A 25,080-nucleotide genomic window follows, 5' to 3' on the forward strand; every position below is an offset into this window, starting at 1 on the left:
GAGAGCCAAATGTATGATAAATTGAGCTGGAAACAAACAGCACAGGCATGCTTTTGCACTCATTTACATATATTCATTGTTTACATCAAAGGAAACATTACTATTTTGATGGAAATTTCTTCAATAGAAAAAGAGCAATGAGAAATTGTAAAATTCTGCAAACTAAAATACAGTATCCAAAAAAGGACAATGAGGTTTTGAAGCAAGATTTTTAAATACAATCACAAAATGAAGGTAATGCCATTTATTGTTGCCTCAGAGCAACAGTAGGATAACTTAGTGTTATTCCTCGGATTAGATATCTTAGTGTTGCTCTGAGGTGACGATATGTACTTAAAAGTTAATATAACAAGATTTTGAACATTAAGTAGATTTCAATGTGTGACCCGCTTGTGGTATCCTCCGTTTGTGGTAGATTCAAATGGTAATCAATCCTATTGCACATCATGGCCAGAATATATGGAGTGCTGTTTGCCAAGAAAGTAAATATCATTCTGGATATGTACCAAAAAAAAAAAAAAAAAAAGAAAGAAAGGGAAACAATGGCACACAGTCTGAAAAGGGCTTTTTCAGGCTAAGAAATAGGTCCAGACAGGGGCGGACTGGCTGACTTTTGGCCCAGTCGGCAAAAGAGTATTTTGGCCCACCTCAGTAAATTTAAAAAGTTAAATTAACTAGTACCAAATCTCCATTTTTCCGAGTCGAGTAAAGACATTAAAACCGCTAGTTCTTATTTTCTTTGAGTTTCTAAATCAAGTTTTGAAGTTCTAAAAAAAAAGAAAATTGTGAAACGTAAAATAAAGCTAACATTGACACTTTTTTATGTGATTTGAAAGAAGAATTGAAATGGTTATCAGTCTGAAAAGGCACATTTTTAAGCTTCTATACTGACAACATAGGAAGAACACGAGGAAAAGGAGGCATCAGGTAAATCCCCCCCGGAAATTTTTCAAAATTGATTGATTTATATAGGCTAAGGAGAAAAGAATCGGCAGAAGGGATTCTAGTTCCCTTCCAAGCGATATTTTTGAAGTTGATGTCAAAAACTATAATTTTACAATTTTTGGTTTCGTTAGACGATAGGGAAAAGGAGGGGTTCCCACACGATTTTGTTTTTTTTAGCCCTTTTTTTTCTTTTTTTAAAATTGAAATCCATTTTAGTCTATCTTTGCTTACAATAGAATATCGTGAGCACTTTCCAGAAAGTCTCCGAAATGGGAACTTTTAGAAATGCAATTTTAGGCTACCCTTGGTAAAAATAATGGAACAGGGAAGCATCGGGATCTCTCTACGAAAATGTTTCGACGTAGAACTATTAAAAAACATAAAACTATCTTTGGTCATGTTAAAGAGAGACGGAGGCTCAGTGATCTCACTTGGAAGCATTTGAAAACTTAAGCATACTCGACCCAATTTTATAGTTACTATAAGGAATCCAGCGACTCTCCTTCGGAATTTTTTGACATTGAAATTTTTAAAAACATATAATCTTATAATACGTTTGGAAACATTAAAAGGAAAGGAAACATGTTTCCCGAGCAATAGCAATATAAATTTAATTGTAAGGATAATATTCAATCAAAAATAGGGGGTGTCGGAGGGCTATCTCCTGGCATTTTTTCGAAATTGTAGATATAAAAACGCCGTTTTAGACTATATTTTAAGTTGGAGAGGCAGGTGAGAAGAGGTCCAGGATAACCTCTCCCGATAATTTTTACCCAAATTTAGGTTCCCAAAACGCAATCGTACGTTATATTTGATTATGTTCAAGAGAGGGAGTCTGAGGGTTTCTCCCTGGGAATTTTTCAAGACTATTATTTGAAAAGCACTGTTTTAGACAGTCTATGATGATGTTAAGGGAGGAAGAGACTCGACTGCGAGGTAATGGTGGGTCCGAGGGCTTTCCCCCGGACAAAATTTGAAAATAGTAGTTCAAAAATGCAGTTTTAGACGATTTATGATGGTATTAAGGGGAAGAGAGATGCGGGAGTAAGCCCCCTAGAAATTTTTTGAAATTGAAGCCTTAAATTGTAAGCCTACGCAATTGTAAGCTTTTTTCGTTAAAATTGAGTGCACAGCCAGTTTCTTGAAATTAAAGCTCAGAAAACGTAATTTAAGTCAACCTTTGATGAAAGGTGAGGAGGAAGTTGAAGGGGCTCACTCACAGAAATGGTTCGTAATTGAAGCACTAAAAGCGAGATTTAAAACGTTTTTCAATGATGTTGGCGAGAGAGAGAGAGGGGCATTTTCTCGAAAAAATTTCGATACGTAGAAAACGCAGTTTTAGAAGATTTTTGGTAAGATTAATGGGTGGAGAGATTTGGAGTCCCTCCCCCCTTGGCAAATTTTTGGAATTAAAATTTAATTAACGCAATTGTAGGCACTTTTAAATACTGTTTGACGGGTAGGAGGTTTGTGAGATTTCCCGCGAAAATTTTTCTGAATTGAAACATTAACAAGGAAATTTTAAAGGATCTTTGGTATAATATTAAGAGGAGGACCACAGGCAGACTCATGAAGTTTTTTTTAATTAAAGTCTAATAGACGGAATTTTTCGACGTGAATGATGATGAATGATTGATTGAGGGGACGTCTTTCTCATACTCATGTGTAAATACCCATGTCTAGAACATCTTTAATGACGTTAGGACAAGGGATGTGGTGTGAGAACGTTTTCCCGGAATGTTTTCAAAACCTCAGTTTTAAAACTCACTTCCAGGAAAGCTTTGGGGACGTAAAAAGAAGAGTTTGGAGTTCCCACTCTTCCCTCAGTTTGGCTACGTCCCTATCTTCATTTTAAATTTTAATTGTTGATAAATATATTGTGGTAATACTTTCTTCCAATTTTCCTTTGTCAAACACGATTATTTGCTTGGGTTTTCCATAATAAAATTTTCAATTTCCAGCCTAATTTTTTGTTTTCCTGAAATACAATAGTCTGTCCCAGAAAAAAGAACTTTTAACATTTTGAACGGATGTGATAGTTTTCTGTGATACCTTAAGTCTTATTTATTCCACTTCATTTTATTTTAATTGTGCCTCTTGCATCTCTTGATCAAGCTTTAATTTACTTACGATTTTTTCTTTCAAACATTTACTGCTGTAAGTATTCATCACAAAACTTTGAATCTCTTTGCATTAAACTGTTTTTTTTCCTCTCTCTTTTTCAAATATATTTCTGCGACCCATTCATTTTTCTCCACTTAACAATGATTTTCAGGAAAATATTTTTCAGCAAAAAAAAATACATGTGGGAATGTTTCGGCAGCCCCTATAAAGCCATCCTATTTATTTATCTTTTTTTTTCTTTTTTTTCAACTGACGAACCATGAAGCATGGTTTTGTATAATTCGGGCCGTCGAGAGACAAGATGGGCACCATGTTAGTTTTGTGACCAGTCCTCCCTCCCATTATGCTAATTTTACTCTATGCACAATACTTGAAGCCACGCACATAGTTCCCAACCATGGGCGGATTTATGGAGGGTCAGAGGGGGGCGATGCCCCCCCAGTTTTGAGAGGACTTTATGTAGTAACACATCTTCCAAAAATTAAAAAAAAAAAATCATTATTTTTTCGTTTTTGAATAGTTCAGAAGAGCATGGGTGGATTTATCGGGAGGGGGGGGGGGGGGGGGGCAAAGGTGACAATGCTCCCCAGTTTTGGGAGGAGTGAGGAGTTTATATCGTAACAACTTATTTTCCAAAATCTTATAACAAAAAAAATATCATGATTTTTTCTTTTTTGAATAGGAAATTAAAGTTTATTTTTTCTTTTAAACTTAAAATAGCCGTTTCTGACAAAGTTTGAACAATACTGTACAACTGTATAATCTACTACTCAATTTCAGAGACTGGAAAGTGCAAATTATTGATAGGTTCTAAAATCCCTAAAAAGAATTGGCGCAGTATAGCCTACAAGGGCTCTTGAGCCAAAAACCCAATCTAACCAACCAAACCTTGAAAATAATTAGACAAGTCTTTGAAACTCCTAAGCAAAGTGTGCTTCAATTTTATTTCTTATCAAGTGTATAAATTAAGAATTGTCCAAATGGGTAGTATGTTACTCTCTTGATACCTATTCTCTAAATCAGTACACCATTTCTTTTAAAGTATTAACTTGCATCAGAAAGCACTTTTAAAGCGTAAAACTTAAAAAAAAATAAATTATTTGCCTATTATTTCCAATTAACCCTTATAAGACCTCAAAATGCAGAATTTTATATCCATTTTAGATAATTTCCTCCGGGGGAGTAACCCCCGGGCCCCCCTAAAACTGGAGATATACTATATCCCACTTAAAAGGGAGTACTGCGTCACTCTCTTAATACCAGCCCCCTCTCTTTAAAGGTCAATTTAAAAAGGACAGCATGATTACACACAGTAATGAAAACGACACATAAAAAAGTAAATGGCCTTACGCATCACAGAAAACAGACAAAAACATGGGAGGGGGGAGGGCAATTAAAAATGTTGCTCCAAAAAAAAAATCCTGCCCCCCCCCCAGGAACTCAGTCCTAAATCCGCCTATGTTCCCGACTAGGCAGACATACACACTCTGCGGCCTAGTGAACAGTGTATTGATTTTTTTTTTCCGTTAAAAAATGTTTGAAGCGTACATTTCCACGGCCCTTACTTAGATAATCTTAATAAAAGAAAATCATGGATGTTCCTAAATTTTATTTTAAGATTATTTTCTGTTCAAATTTTACAGAAAAGACTTTTTGTCACTATTATTAAAATTGTTCATTTATAATTGCTATTTGAATTTTTTTTTCAACAACGAAGAGTTTTCCCTCTTCTTTGTTTGTTGCATCGCTAAAATAAAATTGGTGGCCCTATTTCTGAATAACTGAGGGGGGGGGCACCCCTCCCCTTGGCATCGGCGATGCCTTTGACCCTAAACTTACTCAACCCTCCTTGCGCCTTAAAATTTTAAACAAAACTTACCTAAGACGAAATTTTTTCCAAAAGGTAAAGATTCACACAAGCATGTCCTTGAAACGTCACTTTCTCGTTTCAATCACTTATCCGCAAGAATATGATTAGAATATATCTGAATGTTTTTTGCATTGCCTTTAAAACTAAACATCAAAATGCTTTTCGATATTTTAAAAATAATTACTATCGAAAACACTTGAACTTTGTATGTACCCAGCATACCAAAAAGTAAAAGAAGCACCTTTTTTATTTGACAAAACTTCTCTTAAAAAGTACCCTTTTATCTAAAAACACAATGCCCCTTTTTTGGTCTGGAGGAAACAGTAGTTCCCTCTGGGCATTTTTTTCTGAAATTGAAATCAATTTTAGGCTATAGTGCAGATAAAAAGGTTACGAATCTCTCCCACAAAAATTTCTATAGGTGAAATTTTAAGCTATCCTTAGTGACTTTAAGGGAATGGTGAAGGTTCAAAGACTTTGGCAATTTTTCGATATTTAAATATGAAAAACACAATTGAGGTCCTTGATGCAAGAGCCAAGTAAGCCCAGACTCACTCTTTTTGGTAAGACAAACAAATAACATCAGCGTCCAACTGTCCGATAGAAAGGCTAATATCTTTCCCAAATTATTTGCCACAAAGCAGAGGTCTGATCTTACATTTGTGTCCCGTTGTTGTAGCAGTCGGAACTTCTATAGTCCCCATATGCAAAAATGAATATATTATTTTTTTAAAGGAAAAGTTTGGACTTAACTGGTTCTTCTATCAAAGTCTTCAATTGTAGACTTAAGACAATAGCTGGTGACTTCAGAGACCTCATACCTGAAATACCTTAGGTATTCCGTTTAAGTCTAAAACTTGCCTTGATTACAACTAATGTTGCTCAAGAAAAAAAAAAAAAAAACTCCCCCCCCCCCCCCCATTGGAACTCAGTCCTAACTTCACCTATGTTCAGGAGCTCTCCCTTCGAAATCGAAATTTCGTCCTGTTTCAGATTCAGTTTATCGTAGTCTAGACTTGCTTTCCTGTATGCAATTCAGAGATGAAAATACTCGTATAGCGAAAATTTAAATTAGACCAATGAAATACATTGCTAACTTACAGTATTTGACTGAATCTGTCACATCCAGTGAAAACTAGGGGCATGCACAGAAACTTTGGGGAACGTCACAAATGACTTTCACGGGCCACCTCCTCTTGTTTACCCCTACGTCCCTATATATCCCCCCCATATCCCCCTCATTTAAAATATCTCGGGCCCCCTTCAGGCTCGGAACCGGGCCAACAGGTGTCCTGGAACATTGGGTGCCGAGCATTTTAGGTGCCGGGAACATTTGGCCCTATGTGCTCGGCAACCAATGTTCCAGGCGCCCAAAATGCTCAGTGCCCAAATTTTTGGTGCCCAATTGTCGGTGCCCAATCTGCGGCGACGTATCTTCCTATTCCGCAAAGTATGGCCCACGCATTTATAGTAGGGTGGTCCTCTCCCGTTTCCCCAATGTGGGAGCCATGGCCCCCGGAGCTCTAAAAACTAGAGAGAAAGTTGATAAGAGAGGATTGCATTTGCACGTGTGGACTTTGACTCTTTACTTTGGTCCCTGCTTAGGATGGAAAAAAAAAAACTTGTTTCCAAACTCTTTTTACATAGAGTAAACAAATTACATACATTTTTTTTAAATTGTTATTATGACACTGTAAAAAATGTGAGGTGTGAATTTAATGTATTAAGTTCAATAAAAAAACTGCTGGAAGTGGCCCACTCGGCGGTTGGCCCAGTCGGGGATCCCCGTCTAGCCGACCTGTCCAGACCTTCCAAATACACTTGTTGCTCAATTGAGTACCCAATGCTTCCTACCTACTGTTGAAAAAACAAAATGAGTCTGGTGTGCATTCAATTTGATGAGCAACTGATCTCTTCATAATTAACTCACATAACTTAACTCATACCATTAACTCAATATGATTTTTCAAAACCCTGTAGTAATTTTGTGGAACCTTGAATAATAAATAACTATTGAAAAAACATGTTACTTAATTAATCAATAATAATGCTTAAAATATGAAAGTTATCAAAAAACACTCACATCTGAAGATTCATCATCCAAGTTCTCCATTCCTTGCTCACATATATTTGATAGTTCTTGTAGGAGGAGTTTATATATTTTCACAAATACTGGAATGTTTACCCACTGATCAGGATCTAAAACAGATAAATACAACAGACACCTTAACACAACACAGTGGTCTAAAATTGTTAAAAAGCACCTAAAACCCTATATCTCTTGCAATAGTTGAGCGAGAAATCTAGGATATGGCACTCTTATCAGCCTTATGTGTAGAATTAAGGTAATGAAAGGTCCAAATTATTTAATAAAAATTTAACCCATATTGAAACCGTGAACTACCGTGACTGTACTAACTGAACATGAAAACGATTCAACTTGGGATTTTTCGGTATTAAATATTGAATTCTTTATCCGATCAAATATCAAATGATACAGGGGGAAAATAAAATTAAACTATCTTTGAAAATATCACCAAATCAACAGTATTTTAATCTTAACCGTTTACATGCCGAACTATTGACGGGTGATCAGATTTTAGTAATGTTATTGAATTTATGTCTGTTTAGGTCCAATAAATACAGAAATAGCATAAAATTTTAGGAAAAAATATCTTAATGTGTTTTTTAGTATGTTCCAATTTTGGAACATTGACGCTTTGCATGAAGTTTTTTTTTTTTTTTTGGATAAATATTCTATATTTTGAAATGCAACTCGTATAGTTTCCATATTTTCTGATTGAATGAATTAGTTCATATTATCTTCCTTCCGCCATTTGAAGTTAGTTTTCATTCTTTTATTTTTTTAATTTCCTAATGGTCCTTACTATTCCTTTATTTTCTGTTCTCATTCGTTTCTTTTATTTCCTAAAATAATCCTAGCTTTTGCTTTTCCTCTGATTTTCATGATAAATTTTCAGTAGTGTTTGAAAAAAATGTCTACCCGTCCATATACATCAGTTGATGTAATCAGCTCTAAATCATTTTCTAAAATATCTTCTTCCTAAGTAATATTGACTGGTTCATCAGAGGGTAATTGGCATATTCCGCAACTGATAAACTTGAATTTGATAATGTTTCTAAATGCACCACAGCTTGTTCTACTGAAATAAATCTCTTTGATCACCTTTTTTTTTTAATTTAAACTATTGAAAAATGAAGCAGATAATTTTCTTTCCAATAACTCCCAGTCCTTGTCATCAATGAAAATCAGGTTGCTAATATAGAGAACTGAACTAGAAACATCTTTGACAATGAATTGAAACAAAATTTCTATAAGATCGAGATGTTTTATTTGAGGCATATTGGTTGACATTGCTGAACTTCTCCAGCGAGAACACTGACTTGAATGCCCCTAAACAATTCCAGGATGTTGACAGGGGATTGAAAACATTAGTTTGAAAATCAAAGGTCATAAGTTATCGCTTTATTTAATTGTTGACAAATAATAAGCGTTTTTGAAATAGTGTTTGTTTTTGTTCGCTGAGCTATTGCTCTCAAGGTTGCAAGTGGTCGTAGCTAATTATTGTTGGTAATGTTCCTATACATGGCACCAAACCACCTAGGCATATAATATAAGGGACGCGTTTTGACACAAAATGTGTTGAATTTCTGATAAAAATGTTTAAAAGAAATAATAATTAAAAAAAAAAACTGAAAAGTAAAAAAATGTACTCATTACATTCCAAATTGCTGAGAAAAGACCCCCAATCTTCCTGTTCAAAAAGTTATAATCGAAGAAAGAAACTGTACTTCATTTTTTGCAAGCTAATATTCGCCCATACTCAATATTCTAAAGAATGCTTGCAGGCATATCAAGCCCTGAAACTCAAGAAATGATATTTTCAAGAGGAAACAAACACACATTTTCGGCCAAAAGGCGGAATTAAATGTGTGAAAAACCCGAGTTTTGAGCACTTTTTGACCACTGTGCACAGGGGCAAAACACTGAGTATACATTTTAAAATAATAGACTAAAACTTTCATGCATAATTTCAAATTATAAACCAATTTTAATAAACGGATCACATATTTTAACACAAATCTACTCATCAAATCATCAACGAAGCTCACAACTTTGAAAATTATATTTATTATTAAACATAACCCACAACATTTCAAACTGAGGGATTAACACATTTTATGAAAAAATAAATCACAATTCAGATTGAGATATTTAGATAAAATGCAACTTGCATTTTATATTCGGACCATGACAATCAATTTTACAATTGTGGAACTGCACCATGCTGTGATCACTTGCTGGTGAGATATATTCATTTTATCTACCAGTTTGTTGGCAAGCTCAGCTTCAATGAGATGCCATCTGCCTCCAACTCTGTTATTGTCTATTTCAGACTGATGAGTTCTTATAAGAACGAAACTGTAGTCTCTGGGTGTGACAATTAGGCCGTCTGGTACATTGCATATTATTTCTGAATGTTTTTAAAAGTTGCCCTAACTATGTAACAACAGAGTGACTACTCAAATGCTGTTAGACTTCTAATAATAAGAGCTATGTTTAAGTACTTACTAGAAAAAAAAAATAGCATTTCTATGATCAGAGTGAATTTTAAATAATAAAGTGGGTATTTCTTCAGTGAATTTAACATATTTCAAGATGGGGAAAAAAGAGTGAATGGCTAAATAGTTTCATGATGACAAATTTTCTGAAAGTGAAACTTCCAAGTAATTTCAATGCTAGGATTAAAAAAAAAAAAAAAACAGAACCATAAATTACATTTTTTGGATATTAAAAGCTAAGAAAAGTCCAATGCCAGGTATCATACTGCAATAATAGAAACAGTAATTTAATTCTGTAAAAATGTTTAAATATTTTTTTTAAACATAAAATAAATTAAAATATTAATAGTAATAATAATAACACAAGAAATATCATACTTAGTGCAGATTTTGAACGAGTTTTTGGCCCTTCATTGTGATTAAATATTTGATCTCCTTTTACTTGAATGCTTTGTAATCTTTGATCATTGCTTTTCAACCCGTATTGCAATATCACAGAAAGTGCGTATGTACTGAAAATGAAAACAAAATGTATGGATTAAATGGAGCAAAAAAATCTTAACATCAAAAAAGTAATATATTTTACAAACATGAAAACTATTATTCTGAACTCTATGCATTCAATAAACAGCATTATTAGCATTTTTGATTGAGAACAACCAATCAAAAACATATTTTTTTTTAATGAGGGTCAGAAAGAAAAAATAAAAACAATTATTTTTTAAAAAATATTTTTAAGCATACAATTCCACAGGAGGTCAATTGAAAAAAAAAAAAAATAAATAAAATGAAAAAATAAAGTAGCAGCATGTTTTAAAAATAGAAAAGCAAGTTTTTGGTAAAAATTTTTTCAGTCATTGTGGTTTGCAAAAAAAAAAAAAAAAACAGGGGGCAAATTAAAGCATCAAAATAAATGACTTTATCAAAAACATGCTATTGTGTTGGGCAAACAATAAAGTGTCTTAGATTATTTTCCTCTCCATTGCCAAAAATTAAAAATGAATAAATAAACAGAAAGAAAAAATAAAAATTAATCTAAAAAATTAACTTTCTTCAAAAATAAAATTGTTTGCAGTTCCTCAATTCGGGTAAAAAAAAGCACTTTAAATTTCTCTTGAATTTCCATTGCCCCCCTCCCCCAGCCAAAGGAAAAAAAAGTCTTTAAAATGATGAATAATAAAACACTCTGTAAAATAAAGTAAGACAAAACAACGTAAGAAGAAGCACAAATTTGTAAATTACAGCAGACACGTGTTTCGGCGTTACAGGGAACGCCTTTTTCAATGCAAAAAATAATGAGCTTATGGATGAAAAGACATCCGACAAAAGCTTTTGTCGGATGTCCCTTTGGGGGAATGGGAGCCCCTTTGTTGTGGAGGCCCCGGGGCAGTAGCCCCGTTTGTCCTCCCCTAAATCCGGCACTGGATGTTTTCATCACCTATTTTAATTGATACAAAAGTCTAACATCTTAATTTTACCTCACTTTCCTTTCAAAAGCTCCATAGAATAATGGATGACACTGGCACCAAACGTTTAGGACAAACTGTAATGCTGACTGGCCTGTGGGTCCAGGAACACCACTCAGGAAATCAAGCACAGGTTCGATTTGATGGCACACCAAGTGAGCAAACACCATTGTCAAGCTCTAAAAAAAAAGTATTTAAATTTAGGATACATTTTTATTTCTTTGCGGTGCTACCTCGAACTCAATCCAACATTAAAAATTTGTTGTTGTGGTCCTATGCTGGGCAATGTTTGAAAACGTTATACATATGTTTTGTAGACACAATAAACTGTCCCTAAACATGACCTTAGAAAAAACTTTTCTTAAAAAATGGACTGCAAAGGCTTTAAGATCAAAAAGCATGTTCAGAACTAAAACATTCAAGGTCATTATGAATTTAAGACATTGTATCTGACTGTAGCTATAAATATAAATGAGCTCATCTATAAAATCATGCAAATTGTTATAAGTTTACAATATATGTACAGTGTGATTCTAAATTGGTTTTCAAATTAAGAAAGGTGATAGTACCGATCCAGACAACCAATAATTACCCTGGATCATTGGGGTGCATTTCACTCTTAGAGGTGGAAAAGAGGAACATTAGAATTACACTCTGAACTTGCAGCAGTGTTGGGAAAGTGAATGAATGATACCAAAGTTGCACACAATAGGATTTATTATTTGGTGAAAAACTCACAGCAAGTGCTCAAAATGCCAACCACACTTATTGCACAGTTGACGCTAGCCATTTTTTGCCGTTTTTAAAGTACAGGGGTGGGAGGTGTCCCTCGTATGACATGGTTAATTCGGTCCATGTAGTATCAAAACAGTGTTATATGAGATTTTTTTTAAAAATAACTTTTAACTTATTTTTTACGCTAAATAACCATGCACATAGTTAAAATCATGTCAATATGTATTGTGTTGTACAGGGTTCGTACTCAGTTTCAGAAATAAAATGAAGGAGTTTTGGAGGAGTTTTGAAGGAGTAAAATGAGATTTTGAAGGAGTACTAATGGGCTGTCCTTAAATGATGTTGCACTTTTTTTTCAACATGTTTGACCCCATTCCTCTTTGTCACAAACTGTAATACTTTATCTTACTCCTCCTCTTGTCACATGTCATATTTTTTAAAAGCATATTATTATAATAACTGCGTGATGTTTCTTTTCGTCACCCTCTCTCTTCTCCTTGTCACATTTTCATGAACCCGTCTCCCCTCAAGGCATGACACACTTGTGGATGACTCATTTTACAATATCATAACTGTGATTTGCTAAACAATTGTTTCTTTAACACAATCACTTAATATAGTACATCTGCTTATGTATTTTTAAATATTTTAATAATAATTAGACAAACTGACTTTTGCAGCTGAGAGTGGGGTGGAGGGAAAAGTAATAATCATAAAACTTGAAAAAAACAGCCAAACACCATTTAAGCATGGTTACATAATTTATGAAATGTCTTAGTCATCTAATAATAATATTTTAACCTTCTACTTTTATAACTTCTATAATCAATTTGTAAATCTCATCTTTATGGAAAAAATAATGGAAAAACCGAAATTACTACATTGAAATCGCCCTTTTCGCTTTTGTGACAAAGTAAAATTGTCAACCGAAGTATTTCAAGCTACTGTCATAGAGGAAGATTATGTAGTCTTGAACTAAGAAAGAAGGAGTTTTGAAAGGGTTCAAACCAAAATGAAGGAGTTTGAATGGCCCTTCAAAAAAATTCCTAAATGAAGGAGTATTGGAGGAGTTTTGAAGGAGCGGAACCCTGGTTGTATCGAAACCATGGTCCGTGTTACATCAAAACCGTGTTATACGAGACTTAGAAATAATGTAAATCAAGGGATGTATATCATGTTATATCGAAACCAAGGTTCATAGTGCCCTGTTTCCACCACTATATCCCCATTATAACTTACAAAGCGCCTCTTCATATACGGGAGGTTAATACGACAAACACTGTATTACTTTTCATTTTTTTTGTTCTTTAAATCATGCATCACATCTTATGCAAAGCTTTGCAATGAACTTTAAGGGATCTCAAATTTTGTTCATTATAACGGAAATTTTGTTGCAATGGAATTCAAGTAAAACGGAAATCAAGATTGACGATGTATTGCATTGAAATGCATCTTTTGCTGTACTGGTATTCATTGTGACAATATTTCCCTATATTTTTTTGACACATACTAAACATTGTGAAAACCAAATATTTAAGCAAAATAAAAATTTCCATTAAAAAAAATAATTTAATCCTAAATTAGAGCAAAACTAAATGAAAAGTACTATTAAAATATTTTCAATTCTGATTAATTTAACAGACAACATTTTTTTATTGAGATTCAGATACCTGATTCACACTAAGTGCTTCTACTTGTTGCATTTTGCTGAGCACGGCTCGCAAAAGAAGTTCTCCTTTTTCACCCATTATTGCATTGGCTTTGGTAATGAGCAGCGAAATCAATCTTCCAACAAAAGCAGATGCCGATTCTGGTGTTTTCGGATCCAATAACCGTTGCACAATCTAGAAACATAAAATGGTCAATCCTTTTAACCAACATCATTCATTCAAGTCGTACAAAAGATAAAGATTGAAAATTAAAAAAAAAAGTAATACCAATTTCTATATTAACATACATAGTTTATTGCATTCTCTATTTAGTAATTTCAAGTTTTCTATTAAGAGATTATAGAGTTTTCCAGATTTAGGGTAGGTGCCAGAAAAGATAAGTAATCGTGTGGGCTTTCTTGTTCGACAAAATCAAAAAAGGAACTTTCTTTAGTAATGCCTTAAAAAACTTTCAAAAAAGAAATGAAAGAACTTATTCTGAAGTTGTCCACACAACAAGGACATTTTTAATTATTTGCAGAAAGAATGCAAATATTTTAGACGAGCAGTTCTGCCACAGTGTTGTCTGCGGTAAAAGTTATTGGTAAGACCATATCCAGAAATTTTTTTGGGATGGGCCCGGTTTCTTACACTGCCCACGCACACACACACACATATTTATATTGACACACATACGTGCATAAAAACAGGGCCGGATTTAGGGGAGGGCAGGCGGGGCTATTGCCCCGGGGCCTCTACAACAAAGGGGTCCCCCACAATAAAATTTTAACAAAATATCCTAACTTTCACGGATCGAAAATATCGAATATATATGAATATATCAAAATATTCGGATATATATATATATATATATATATATATATATATATATATATATATATCAAAACATCGGATATTTTTGAAAATATGACAATCTTTTCAAACCCTGATTAGGGGCCTCCACTCCTTCGTTGCCCCGGTGCCTCCACATTTCCAAATCCGGCCCTGCATAAAAATATTTAACATGGAAGTAAAAGTTCTAAACTTACTTACAGAGCAGGATTTAGGCTATACTAGAGGACCCGACAGACGTTGTTCTGTTCAAACTTTGTAAATTGAAAAGTTAAAAAATTTCAATAAACTATGAAGTGTTTGAACCGTTTTTTTTGAAAAAAACAAGTAAAAAGAAAATGTTTTAAGCTGCTTGGTGTCAGAATGCATATAGTATTTATTACAACTTGATTTATCAAATGCCCACTGAGCAGTTGTTTTATTAACTATTTTTTCTCCTGTACTTGATGGTTTGCTCCTTCAGCCATACTCAAAGGATAAAAAGCGTCCTCAGACATTAAGTGTAAAAAACTAACTACTCATCTAGAACAAAAGGGAAATCCCGCCACAACATCCCCTATATGAAAAAGGACAAAACAATCGAAAGGATATCGTTTAAAAAAATGTTAAAGGTAAAAACAGTTCTCTGAATAAGAGAAGCCCCCCCCCCCCTCCCGATCTAAAATAAACATTCTTCAACGAAAAACAATTCTTTACAATTTGAAATATTTCGCCAAACAAACAAAAAATACGATAAATTACTTTAACAGTAGCTTTAAAATGTAAATAAATGATCACGCAACTCTATTGTTCATAGCCAAAGTTGCCAAGCCACCACGTTACTGTAATCCAGCTGATCAGTGAGCAAAGCCAACTCCGATCGATTAGCAGTTCGATCTTTTGAATGAAAACTTTTTAAACTTCATATATTGCCTAATTTGTTCCAGTACCACTTTATCTCAAGAAAATATTTATTTATCCATTTACTGAAATTGAGTACTTACATTCACAATATAATCCAGCCCAGTAAGACCTGATTCATCATGCCAAGCAGATATTTGCTCCAGTGCAACAGCCACAAATGCTCGCAAACATTCCCCTCCATTCTAAAAGAGAAATGCAATAGTTTACAATCTTAAGCCTTCAATAAATTTTAAATAATAATACTTATCTCTTAAATACAAGGATTATTCCTACAGTACTGTGATGCTCAATACCAATATATTTGCTATAAGCAAGGAAACTTGAAAAAACAGAGGAAACATCGTAGTATAGTCTGTATTATTTGCACAAAATTAGAAAATCATAAGAGACTTTTTTTTTGCCCTTCATTCGAAAATATTTTTTTAAAACCAAATATTAGAAATACAACAAGGAATAATGCTGCAAGTCATTAGTAGCAACAATAAATGGCTACTAATGACTCGTACATACATAAACATCCTGCTTTATACATCATGATATGAAATACGCATCAGTTATAGACATTGAGCTATAATACAAAGAAGAGAAAGAACTTCCCATTCTTCTGCATTGAAGCTCGTGGTCTGATTTTCCAGTGAGTATGGCAAGCGAGTATTACAAGACGTTAAACATAATAAAACATCTTGTTTAGTGGAAAAAGATCGCTCCATTTGACATTCCTAACTGAGCAGATCAAGAACTTGTAAAATGCATAGCAAAACACTTTACATAATAAAATTAATTTGAGTTCAAACGCAAAAAGTGCAATCATTTTACCATAATCACTTGGGCGAAAAACTAAATGAACTGCCGAGTTCGCTCTCCTCTCAGTATTAGAGCTCAATGGTTACATACGGCATGGTTTTTCTCACATGTGTTTGAAGAAGTCTTAAACATTAGATGCAAACATATTACATTACCCACGCAAGATAAATGAAGTTTCTCATGCGAAATGGTGGAAAATTTTAAACATGCTTTGAAAAGCTAAGTTTTTTTTTAAATTTATAATTGTCCTAATAACATTCTGAATTCTGTAACGTTACTTAAGATATCACTTTTAAATGCTAGAGACAATTTTGGGGTATTGTTTAATTCTTACATTTAAGTTCCAATCCATATTAGAATTATTTTAACTTACTTAAAAAGAAAGGCTCATAATGATGCAATAATACTACATGAAAAATAATTCAATAAAACATACCTTAATCTAAATTTAAGGTCTTTTCATTTTTTTTTCTTTCTGAGTTATCAGCCATCTTCTACCAAGAGTGCAATATTATTTAAAAAAAAAAGTCCTTTAATAGCAAATTTTAAGCAAGTTCAAATATATTCTCAAATTTCCTTAATTAAGTAAATTGTCCATTCAAAAAAAATCCTTTTGCAACAAATAACAAAACCAATTTCTGGCACTTCGGCTATTTTGATGTAATGCAACTTTCTGACAGTTTTGAAAAATAAATAGATGCGTTAAAAAATCTTAATAAGAATTAAACGTTATAAGAATAAAAACAATAAAAAATACGAACATAGAAGTAACAGATTTAGAATTTTGTCATTCAACAAAAGGAAAGTTCATAGTTCCATTAAAAACAAAAATCTCCAGATAATTAAGATTTGACATTCATAGTGAGAATGTGTCTCATTATATGCATTGAAGCAATATAACTTACTTGAAGAATGCTATTATCATCTGCATGCATTATGCATTGAAGGCACGCAGGAAATGCTTGATTCATTATTGAATCTGATAGTGGTGGAGAACTACTTCGCACTATTGTTTGCAAAACATCTATGGCAACCTAGAAAAGATATTTGAAATTAATTTGTGTTTCTACCATTGAACATATTCAATAGACTTGAGGGATAGACTAATTTTTAGAACTGATACATTATGATATCAAAGTTGTAACACTCAAAACTTGATTTAGTTCATGTATTACAGTACATACTACAGGGTTCATACACTTGTGGTTAAAAAAAATTCCCTGACTTTTCCAGGTTTTCCAGGTTGTTTTCTAGAAAATTCCACGTTACTAGCTTCATTCAAAAAAGTTTAAATAGAAATATTTTTAAAATAATTAAAATTGTTTAAAGTAGCAATGCGAAAGAACCGAAACTTTTCCCCTTAGATTTAAAAAAAAACTTGGATTTCTTTTCTTTCCCAAATTTTACGTTTTTTCAAACACTTTGTTCAAAGCGTTTTGCTGTAGTGGTGCAGCAATCTTTTAGCATCCGCTTTTGGTCTTTTAGTTCACAATACTCTTTTTCATTTTCTTATTAGTATGTAACACAAAACATATTGAGCAAAATACAAAGCTATTTTTCAGTATAAATATGATTAACTTGTTGTATTGATCGCCATACCAGAAAATGCATAATAACAAAAATCAAATCCGCCGATTATAGGCCAATGCCAATAATCTTTTTTTTTCTCTTTTGCTTATTAAAGAATGCTTCCATTAAAATTTTTCTTTTCTAGAAAATAATTAATTTTTAAAAATTCATAATTTGTTGCACATTTTATTTTACTTTCAATAGTTTACATAGAGATAAACATCCAATTCTGTTTTTGGATGTTTACGTCTACTTCCATCATGCAAACGACCAAATATGGCGACTAAGAGAAAAACTTAAGAAAATAAGTAGATTTTTGAATTTGTAGCATAAAAGTAGTTATAAATAATTAATAATCCTTAAAAAACTACAGTTAAGTCAAAATAGACAGTTTTTAGCACATAAGGGTCTAAAGCAATTAGAATTAAAAATGTTCTGAAGATAAATTTTTGCATTTTTCAAGGAAATAATTATGAATTATCCGAAAAAAGGCACATTTAGCGTTGTTTTCAATAGTTTGCATAGCAATAAACATCCAATGCCTTTTTCGGGGACTTCGGCACTTAAAAAGTCTTGTGTACTTCCATCTTGGGAATGACCAAATATGGCGGCTGCACCCAAAAATATGAAGTAATTTTTTGAAGTTATAGCATGAAAACAATTTAAAAATAATAAATCTTCATGAAACTACAATTCTGTTGAAAAGTTTTAGGCACCAATAGCATCCAACGAAATGAAGATAAGATTAAGTTTTGAGAACAAAATTTTTCATTTCTCAAGAAAATTATTTAAAATAATAATAACAATAATAAAACAATTTTCAGCACATTTTGTGACACTTTCATTAATTTGCAATTAAAAACATCCAATTTTGCTTTGCTTTTGGAAACTTTGGCATTTAAGCATCGTGTCTACTTCTATCTTGTGAGTAACCAAAAATGGCGACTACGTTTTACACGTAGCTTAAAAGACTTTTGGATTAAAAAAAAAAAAAGATTTTCCCAGATCCCCCCCCCCATTTTCAGGCTTGTGCTCCCAAAATAAATTGTCCTCTTCCCTGTTGAATTTGTGCATAATTCCTATTCACCCGAGGAAGTATTTTCTTGAGAACTATTGTGGGGTCAAAAATGGCAGCTGCGAAAGTATTTTTGGGTCGCCACTTTTTTCATTGCCAGTTTCATTTTACCTCAAAATTTTTACAATTTAGGAAAAATAGATAAAAAGGAAGATTAGATCTCATGAAACAAAATTCCCTGGGAAAAAATTGGAAACAAAATTTGGGGGGCAAATTTGGAAAATTCCCTGACATTTTAAACTGTTTTATTTTTTCTGACAATTCCAGGTTTTCCCGGTTTTAACGGAGCGTACGAACCCTGTACTACGAGGCGCATTCGGAAAGTAATTACTGTTTCCTTGTACCGCAGCCACAATGTTGCAGTCAGTGATCAGTGTAGGTCCACTCGTCCTCCTCTTTCACTGGCTCCGAATTAAAGCTACTTTGACTGTTTTACATTGTTCTTTCAATTTTCTGTACATATTTAAAATAGTTAAGACAGTTGCTGATCTTCCTGAATGTCAGATTATAATTGTAATTCAATTTTTGAATGCATAGAATGTGACACCGGCTGAAATTTATCGTCTAGTTAAAGATGTTATGGTGAAGACACGATGAGTAGAAGGAATTGCGAGAAAGTGGGTTAGAGTGTTCAATGAGAGTTGAACAAATGTTAACCATGAGATTTGGAATGGTTGGTCTTGTTATCAATAAGGATCTGGTGAAGGAAAATTGATGAAAAAATCCACGAGAGCAGAGGTTTCACCATGACAAACAGTTTTGCTGCTTTGATATGCTATTTCTCTTTTTTGGTGAACCATATAGAGAACATTTCAAGCAGGAGATTTCATTTTGCTGTTTAATACATCTTAAAACCAGTTTTAACACTGCACAACTACATTCTATTGATTTTTATTTCAAATGGCTCCAAAGAATCATTTTCATGCTTATCATCCCACTCCTCATTTCCTTCTATCATTTTGCAAAATTGTAGTTTTCTATTTTTTTAAAGTTTCATAACTGATTTCTCTCTAATGTAAAATTTAACAGAAGATTCACAGTCAAATCATTTCTTTACACACTTTAAAAAATTTTTGATGCTTTCCACAGCATCTTCATCAACATTCTCAACGGATGTAATTAATTCATATAAAAAGGTAACCCTTGTTTCATTTACTGAAGTTGAATGACTTTCTCCCCAAGAGTGGATATCCCTTCAAAAGCATCTCTCATACTGACATTCATAAATCAAAATGAAGTTTGAGTTTGAATAACTAGAGCATTTCTTACCCAAGCACTAAGTTTTGTAACATTTTTACGTTTGTCAATCATCAAAACTTTTAGTACACAGACATACACAATACAAATAAAATCACATCATGCTGAGTAAAAGTAACAGCTAAAAAATATCTTATAGGAGAATATCTTAAAAAAAAAAAAAAAAAAAAAGCATATCTTCATCCACAAGTAATGAAAATTATGGAAGATTGTTTAAATATAATCATTACATTTCTTTTGAAGTATTTTATTTAGCATAAGGAGCATTTTTGATTGCAATATGCTAGTTTTTAAAAACTTGGGAAAATTGTATAAGTATTTTAGAAAGATCTAAAAAGATGTAGATTAGATGACTTTGCCAAAACTGATGATAATCTATTCTTAATTTCAACAATAATTCTTTTGCATGGTTTTAACATGTAAAGAAAGTGAAGTTACTGCATCCAAAGTGCACGCAAACACTTTGTGATTTTTACACGTTTTAAATAAAAAAAGAAATTACCATGTTAGCAATAAACGAAAGATGTATGTTACAAAAAGATAATAGTATGTAAGATCAAAAAAATATATATACTCACTGCTTGTAATCCTAGAGGCACTTTTAAAGGTTGGCTTTGTAATATGGAAACTAAAGTTGGAATTAATCTTTGTTGCAAGGGTCCAATTGCAGCAGGAATTTTAGAAAGTTCTTTAAAAATTTCTTGTGCGATAGTTACAAGCATTGGATCTAAAATTCAAAATAGCAGAAAAAAAAATATTATGATCTTTTATTCTTTTACATATTCCTGAATTTTAAAAACACACAATAGTACAAAACAGGAATGCTATGGTTATGCACATATATATTTAAAAAACGTTTGAGCACATAAACACATTTTTTGATATCCTTTACATATTAGATATCAATAAATAATACAAAGAAACCAACAAATTTGGTAATGGTGCATTGGTGCTTGACATACAGTTACAAGATATGCACGTTCATGGGAATATTTCTACATTTTCAGGATGGCAGTGCATTTGGTTACATTTTTAAAACATGTCATTTTTCTATGAGACATAAGCAGTAGATTTTAATTCAGAAAACAGGAAACAAAATCAAATAATTTAAAAACACAATCAGTAAATTTAAAAATACAAGAGAAAAACAGCAGATTTTAGGTTGAAAATATTTCAAGACAGATTTTTAAATTAAATTTCATTCGGTTCGGTATTGAAATTAATAAAATTTGAAGACAGGCACTCATAATTATCACAGACTTTCTTTTAAACATTTCAGAATCAAAGTACTTATTAAAAAGAAATAGAATCCAGGACAAAGATTGAATTCACAGTATGAAAATGGACTTTTTGTTGAATAAAATAATTTTTGACTTGTATTTTAATCTGGAAATGGTGCAGAATCTTAATAATGACTGGTATGATTGTTGAAACTTTAGGGTAAATTAAAAAAATAATGGAAAGAGAAACACCTCTAACTTGGAGTAATTTCTGTAAATTTCTTTATTTTTGTTCAGCTTGGTCTTTAGAGCGTTGTAGTAACTTTTAAAAATAAGGTTAGCCTAGTCATTTCCAAAAAAAGAAAATCACACTTCAGCAGGAAATTGGAAGACCGCCTAAAAAAGCGGGAAGCTCCAACGAAAAACAGTAGGTTTTGTCCTCATTTTTGGGGAAGCATTTTCAGCGACTCCGAAAGATAAGGAAACCCCATGTCAGTTTTATCGCCAGAGTCTCTCAAAACATCATCTTCTACAATTTACACCATACCAATTCTAAGAAAAAACCCTCTTCAACGGCCTGGTCCCTAGTTTCTGACTAGGCTGACATGACCTCTCGGCAGCCCTGTGCATTCTCAAAATTTTCCCTAGGAGTTTAATCATTAGCTGTAACTAAGTTAACGCAAGAACATTGTCCAATATGACAGGGTGTGATAGCATAGGACAGAATTGAGACCATTAAAATACAGATTATATTGTCAGGTATATGACAGCTGCATATTTAGGTGATAATATATCGCAGTTTTCCAGGGCTGTCAACTGAGACAAAAACAAAATAAAACAAAAATAGTTACTTCTTTTTCCAACTACTAAAATAATCTTCATACATTTCCCTATAATTTAAAATTATGTTTATCGATGAAGAAAAAATCGCTTGTTTTCAACAATACTCTAATCCCATACCCATTGAGAAAAATATCCTTTTCACATTTTCAAAAACTTTTTCGTCATTGCTTGCATAAATTTTCTCCCATGAAGTCAGAATGTCAGAAATAAATATTTCGCAGAACTTTTAAGTAAATTCAAATTTCCTACTTTTTAAACTTTGAACTATCATAACTATTTTGTAATTATAAAAGTATGATAGTATAATACTTATTTTTCAAATAAATCAAAATGTATATTTAATTTATTTTTCAATGCTCAGTGGTAACCTTTATAGATCATGTCAGTAAAATTTTGAATTTTTCTGTCATTTCCTTAAAGTCAGAGGTTTCAACCATACAGAATATTTTTTAGTGAGGCTGATAACATTTTTCAGTAGTTTTCAATAAACTTGATTCCAGTAAAATTTTCAGTAGTCACATTAAAAAAAAAAAAACTCAAACTATTTCTATTATATTTCACTTTTAAAAAGGCATTAAAGTGTTAGGACATGCCATTTCAGCACTAAATAAGACAAAAATAATTAAGTAAAAACTATGAGCATTTATTTGTCAATTTCCGCAATGAAATAAACTTTTTTCGGGGAAAAAAAGTTAACATACACTGATTATATTGTCCCATTCATACATTCAATGATTTTGAGGCCCTTTTTGTTGTTTGCTACAACTTTTATCAAAATAATCAGTAACTAATGGTACAGCTTTAACACCGTCGCTTATATCTGTGCTTCTAGAAAACAGCTTTTCCTTATTCGGGAGCATGTCTAAAATCCTATTTTTACCCATATTGTTAAAAATAGTTGTCGTTTTGGTATGACCAATATGGTATATTGCAGCAAATGTTTAATCAGGGAAACATTGCTGAAAATAACTTTTTTGTATTACCAGCATCAACCAATATATGCACATACAGACGGGCCAAAAAATTATTCAACATATGTTTGTGGGTGAGTAAAATGGAAATTTGGGCCAGCAGCTTTGAGTGTGAAAATTTGTACAATTATTGTATTTTTATTATGTACAAAGAAATTCTAAGAAAACCCAAGTTACAAAAAGTAAAAGAAATTGTTTATGTTTTGATTTATATTTCTATTTCTTTGGTTCGATTTTATTCAAATAGCAAGAAGGCAGATAGTCAAAAGTCAATAAAATACTGAATTGCTTACCACTGTTATGTTTCAAAAACACAGCAATTGCAACAGATGATATTTTACTTTCCATTTGTGCAGTGAAATTTGGATCAATCTGTAAAAATATGCATGAATTTTTTTAAAGAGCTGTATAAAAAAATACCTAGCTTGAAAAGTAAAAAACATCAATAAATGAAACAATTATAAAACTGATTAAGAATTGCAACAAGACATGGAAACTTACAGTAATAACTATAGCGATTGCTTCTAATGCTAACGATAAGACTTCGGAAGAAAACTGAATGGCTAGAGATAGGAGACCTTCCAAAAGTTGAGGTAAATAAGGCATAATGACATGTTCTTGCTTCTTGGCTTTGAGGTGATCACAAAACCTGTATCATTTAAAATCAGTTTCAAAGATAAAATCAATAAATTGAAAAAAGAAAAAAAAAATGCATGATATAATTTCTTTCTTGTTCAAGCTCAAATTAAAAGTATACAACAAACACTGATTGTGCATAAATTAATGAATTTTTGTTGAAAATGAAATTGTACAATCACAGATAGCAAATAATGCACTAATAGTAAGCAAGGAAAATAAATTAATGTAACAATTTATTGCAAGCTAAGGGTATGATAAAAATCCAAGAATTAATTTAACTTATGAAGACAACTTACAAATTTAATTATAATCAATCCATTTTTAATCTAATATGAAATTTTACCTTAGTAAAATTTCATATAAAATCTCATCTCTCTATATATATCTTTCATATAATCATCTATATAAATAAAACTAAGAATATATGTGTATGTATATATATACAGACCCCGAAGTGGTTTTTTTTGTGGAAAAAAGTAGGAAATAAGAAATTAAAAAAGTAGGAAAAGTAGGAAAAAAATCACTTAAAAAAGTAGGAAAAATAGGAAGAGATAGGACTACACACACGTCAAGAGTAAACAAATTTAGAGTAAATTTTATTTATAATATAAAATAAACTAACAGTATTTTTGATTTAAAACTGTCCCAAAAATAAACTAACAGTACTTTTGAAGTATTAAAATGATTTAATGAAAGGCTAAGTCGCAAAAACAAAACAAAAGAAACAAGCTGACAATCATCAGTATGAAAAATAAACTGGTGGAAACAAAGATATATGAAAATAAAATCCAAACAGAGAAACACTTTTCAACAATACAGTAATAAAATTTTTAAGTGTGAAAGAATAAAATGCAATATAGCGATTAAAAAAACCGGATATTTTGGTGCAATAAAACCATTTTTGTCAAAGATTTGTTTTGTCAAAAACGAAAACCTTCCTTCGAGAGCATCCATTTATCATTTGGAAATACTACTAACACTTTCAGCTCCTGTTGTCATACACATGATGCAAAAAGCGAAGAAAATATTAAATTAGTTTTAGTTTAAAATAATCAGCAGCTGACATGCAATTCTTGCATAAACAGGCAGTGGCGTAGCTAGACCCGACTTTCGGGGGGGGGGGGGGGGGGGGGGGGGGGGGGTTACTTCTTTTATATATATATATATATATATATATGTATGTATGTATGTATGTGTATATATATATATATATATATATATATATATATATATATATATATATATATATATATATATATATATATATATAATCGCTTGGAATTTTTTCCTTTTCTTCTTTTTTTTCTTTCTTTTTCTTCTCTCTTCTTTTTCTCTTTTTTTTTGAGAATAACTTTTCGGGGGGGGGGGGGGGGTTTGTCCCCAAACCCCCCCCTTAGCTACGCCCCTGTAAACAGGGGCAGATGTTTGAATTTAAAGAAAAAGGAAAAAGACTGAAAATGCACTAATAAAATTAATTTGTTCTTAATAACAAAACAACCTTTGAAGTTTAGAAGACTCGCTGGGATAAGTGTGTGCTAGGACAAGGGTCTTATTTTGAAGAATTTTAGATACCA

The 25,080-nt window shown here is 32.3% G+C and overlaps 1 protein-coding gene across 1 annotated transcript in view; it reads right to left on the reverse strand.

Annotated features, from left to right (window-relative positions):
* The window catches only part of LOC129234447 (importin-9-like), a 79,095-nt gene that overhangs the window by 5,681 nt on the left and 48,334 nt on the right, over positions 1-25,080 (reverse strand). The window contains 9 exon segments of the mRNA XM_054868450.1: positions 7,023-7,138; positions 9,902-10,035; positions 11,002-11,168; positions 13,395-13,568; positions 15,209-15,310; positions 16,838-16,966; positions 20,412-20,560; positions 23,161-23,239; positions 23,369-23,516. Coding sequence (XP_054724425.1) covers positions 7,023-7,138; positions 9,902-10,035; positions 11,002-11,168; positions 13,395-13,568; positions 15,209-15,310; positions 16,838-16,966; positions 20,412-20,560; positions 23,161-23,239; positions 23,369-23,516 — 1,198 coding nt within the window.

The sequence above is a fragment of the Uloborus diversus genome, chromosome 1 (assembly GCF_026930045.1).
Source record: "Uloborus diversus isolate 005 chromosome 1, Udiv.v.3.1, whole genome shotgun sequence".
Lineage (NCBI taxonomy): Eukaryota > Metazoa > Arthropoda > Arachnida > Araneae > Uloboridae > Uloborus > Uloborus diversus.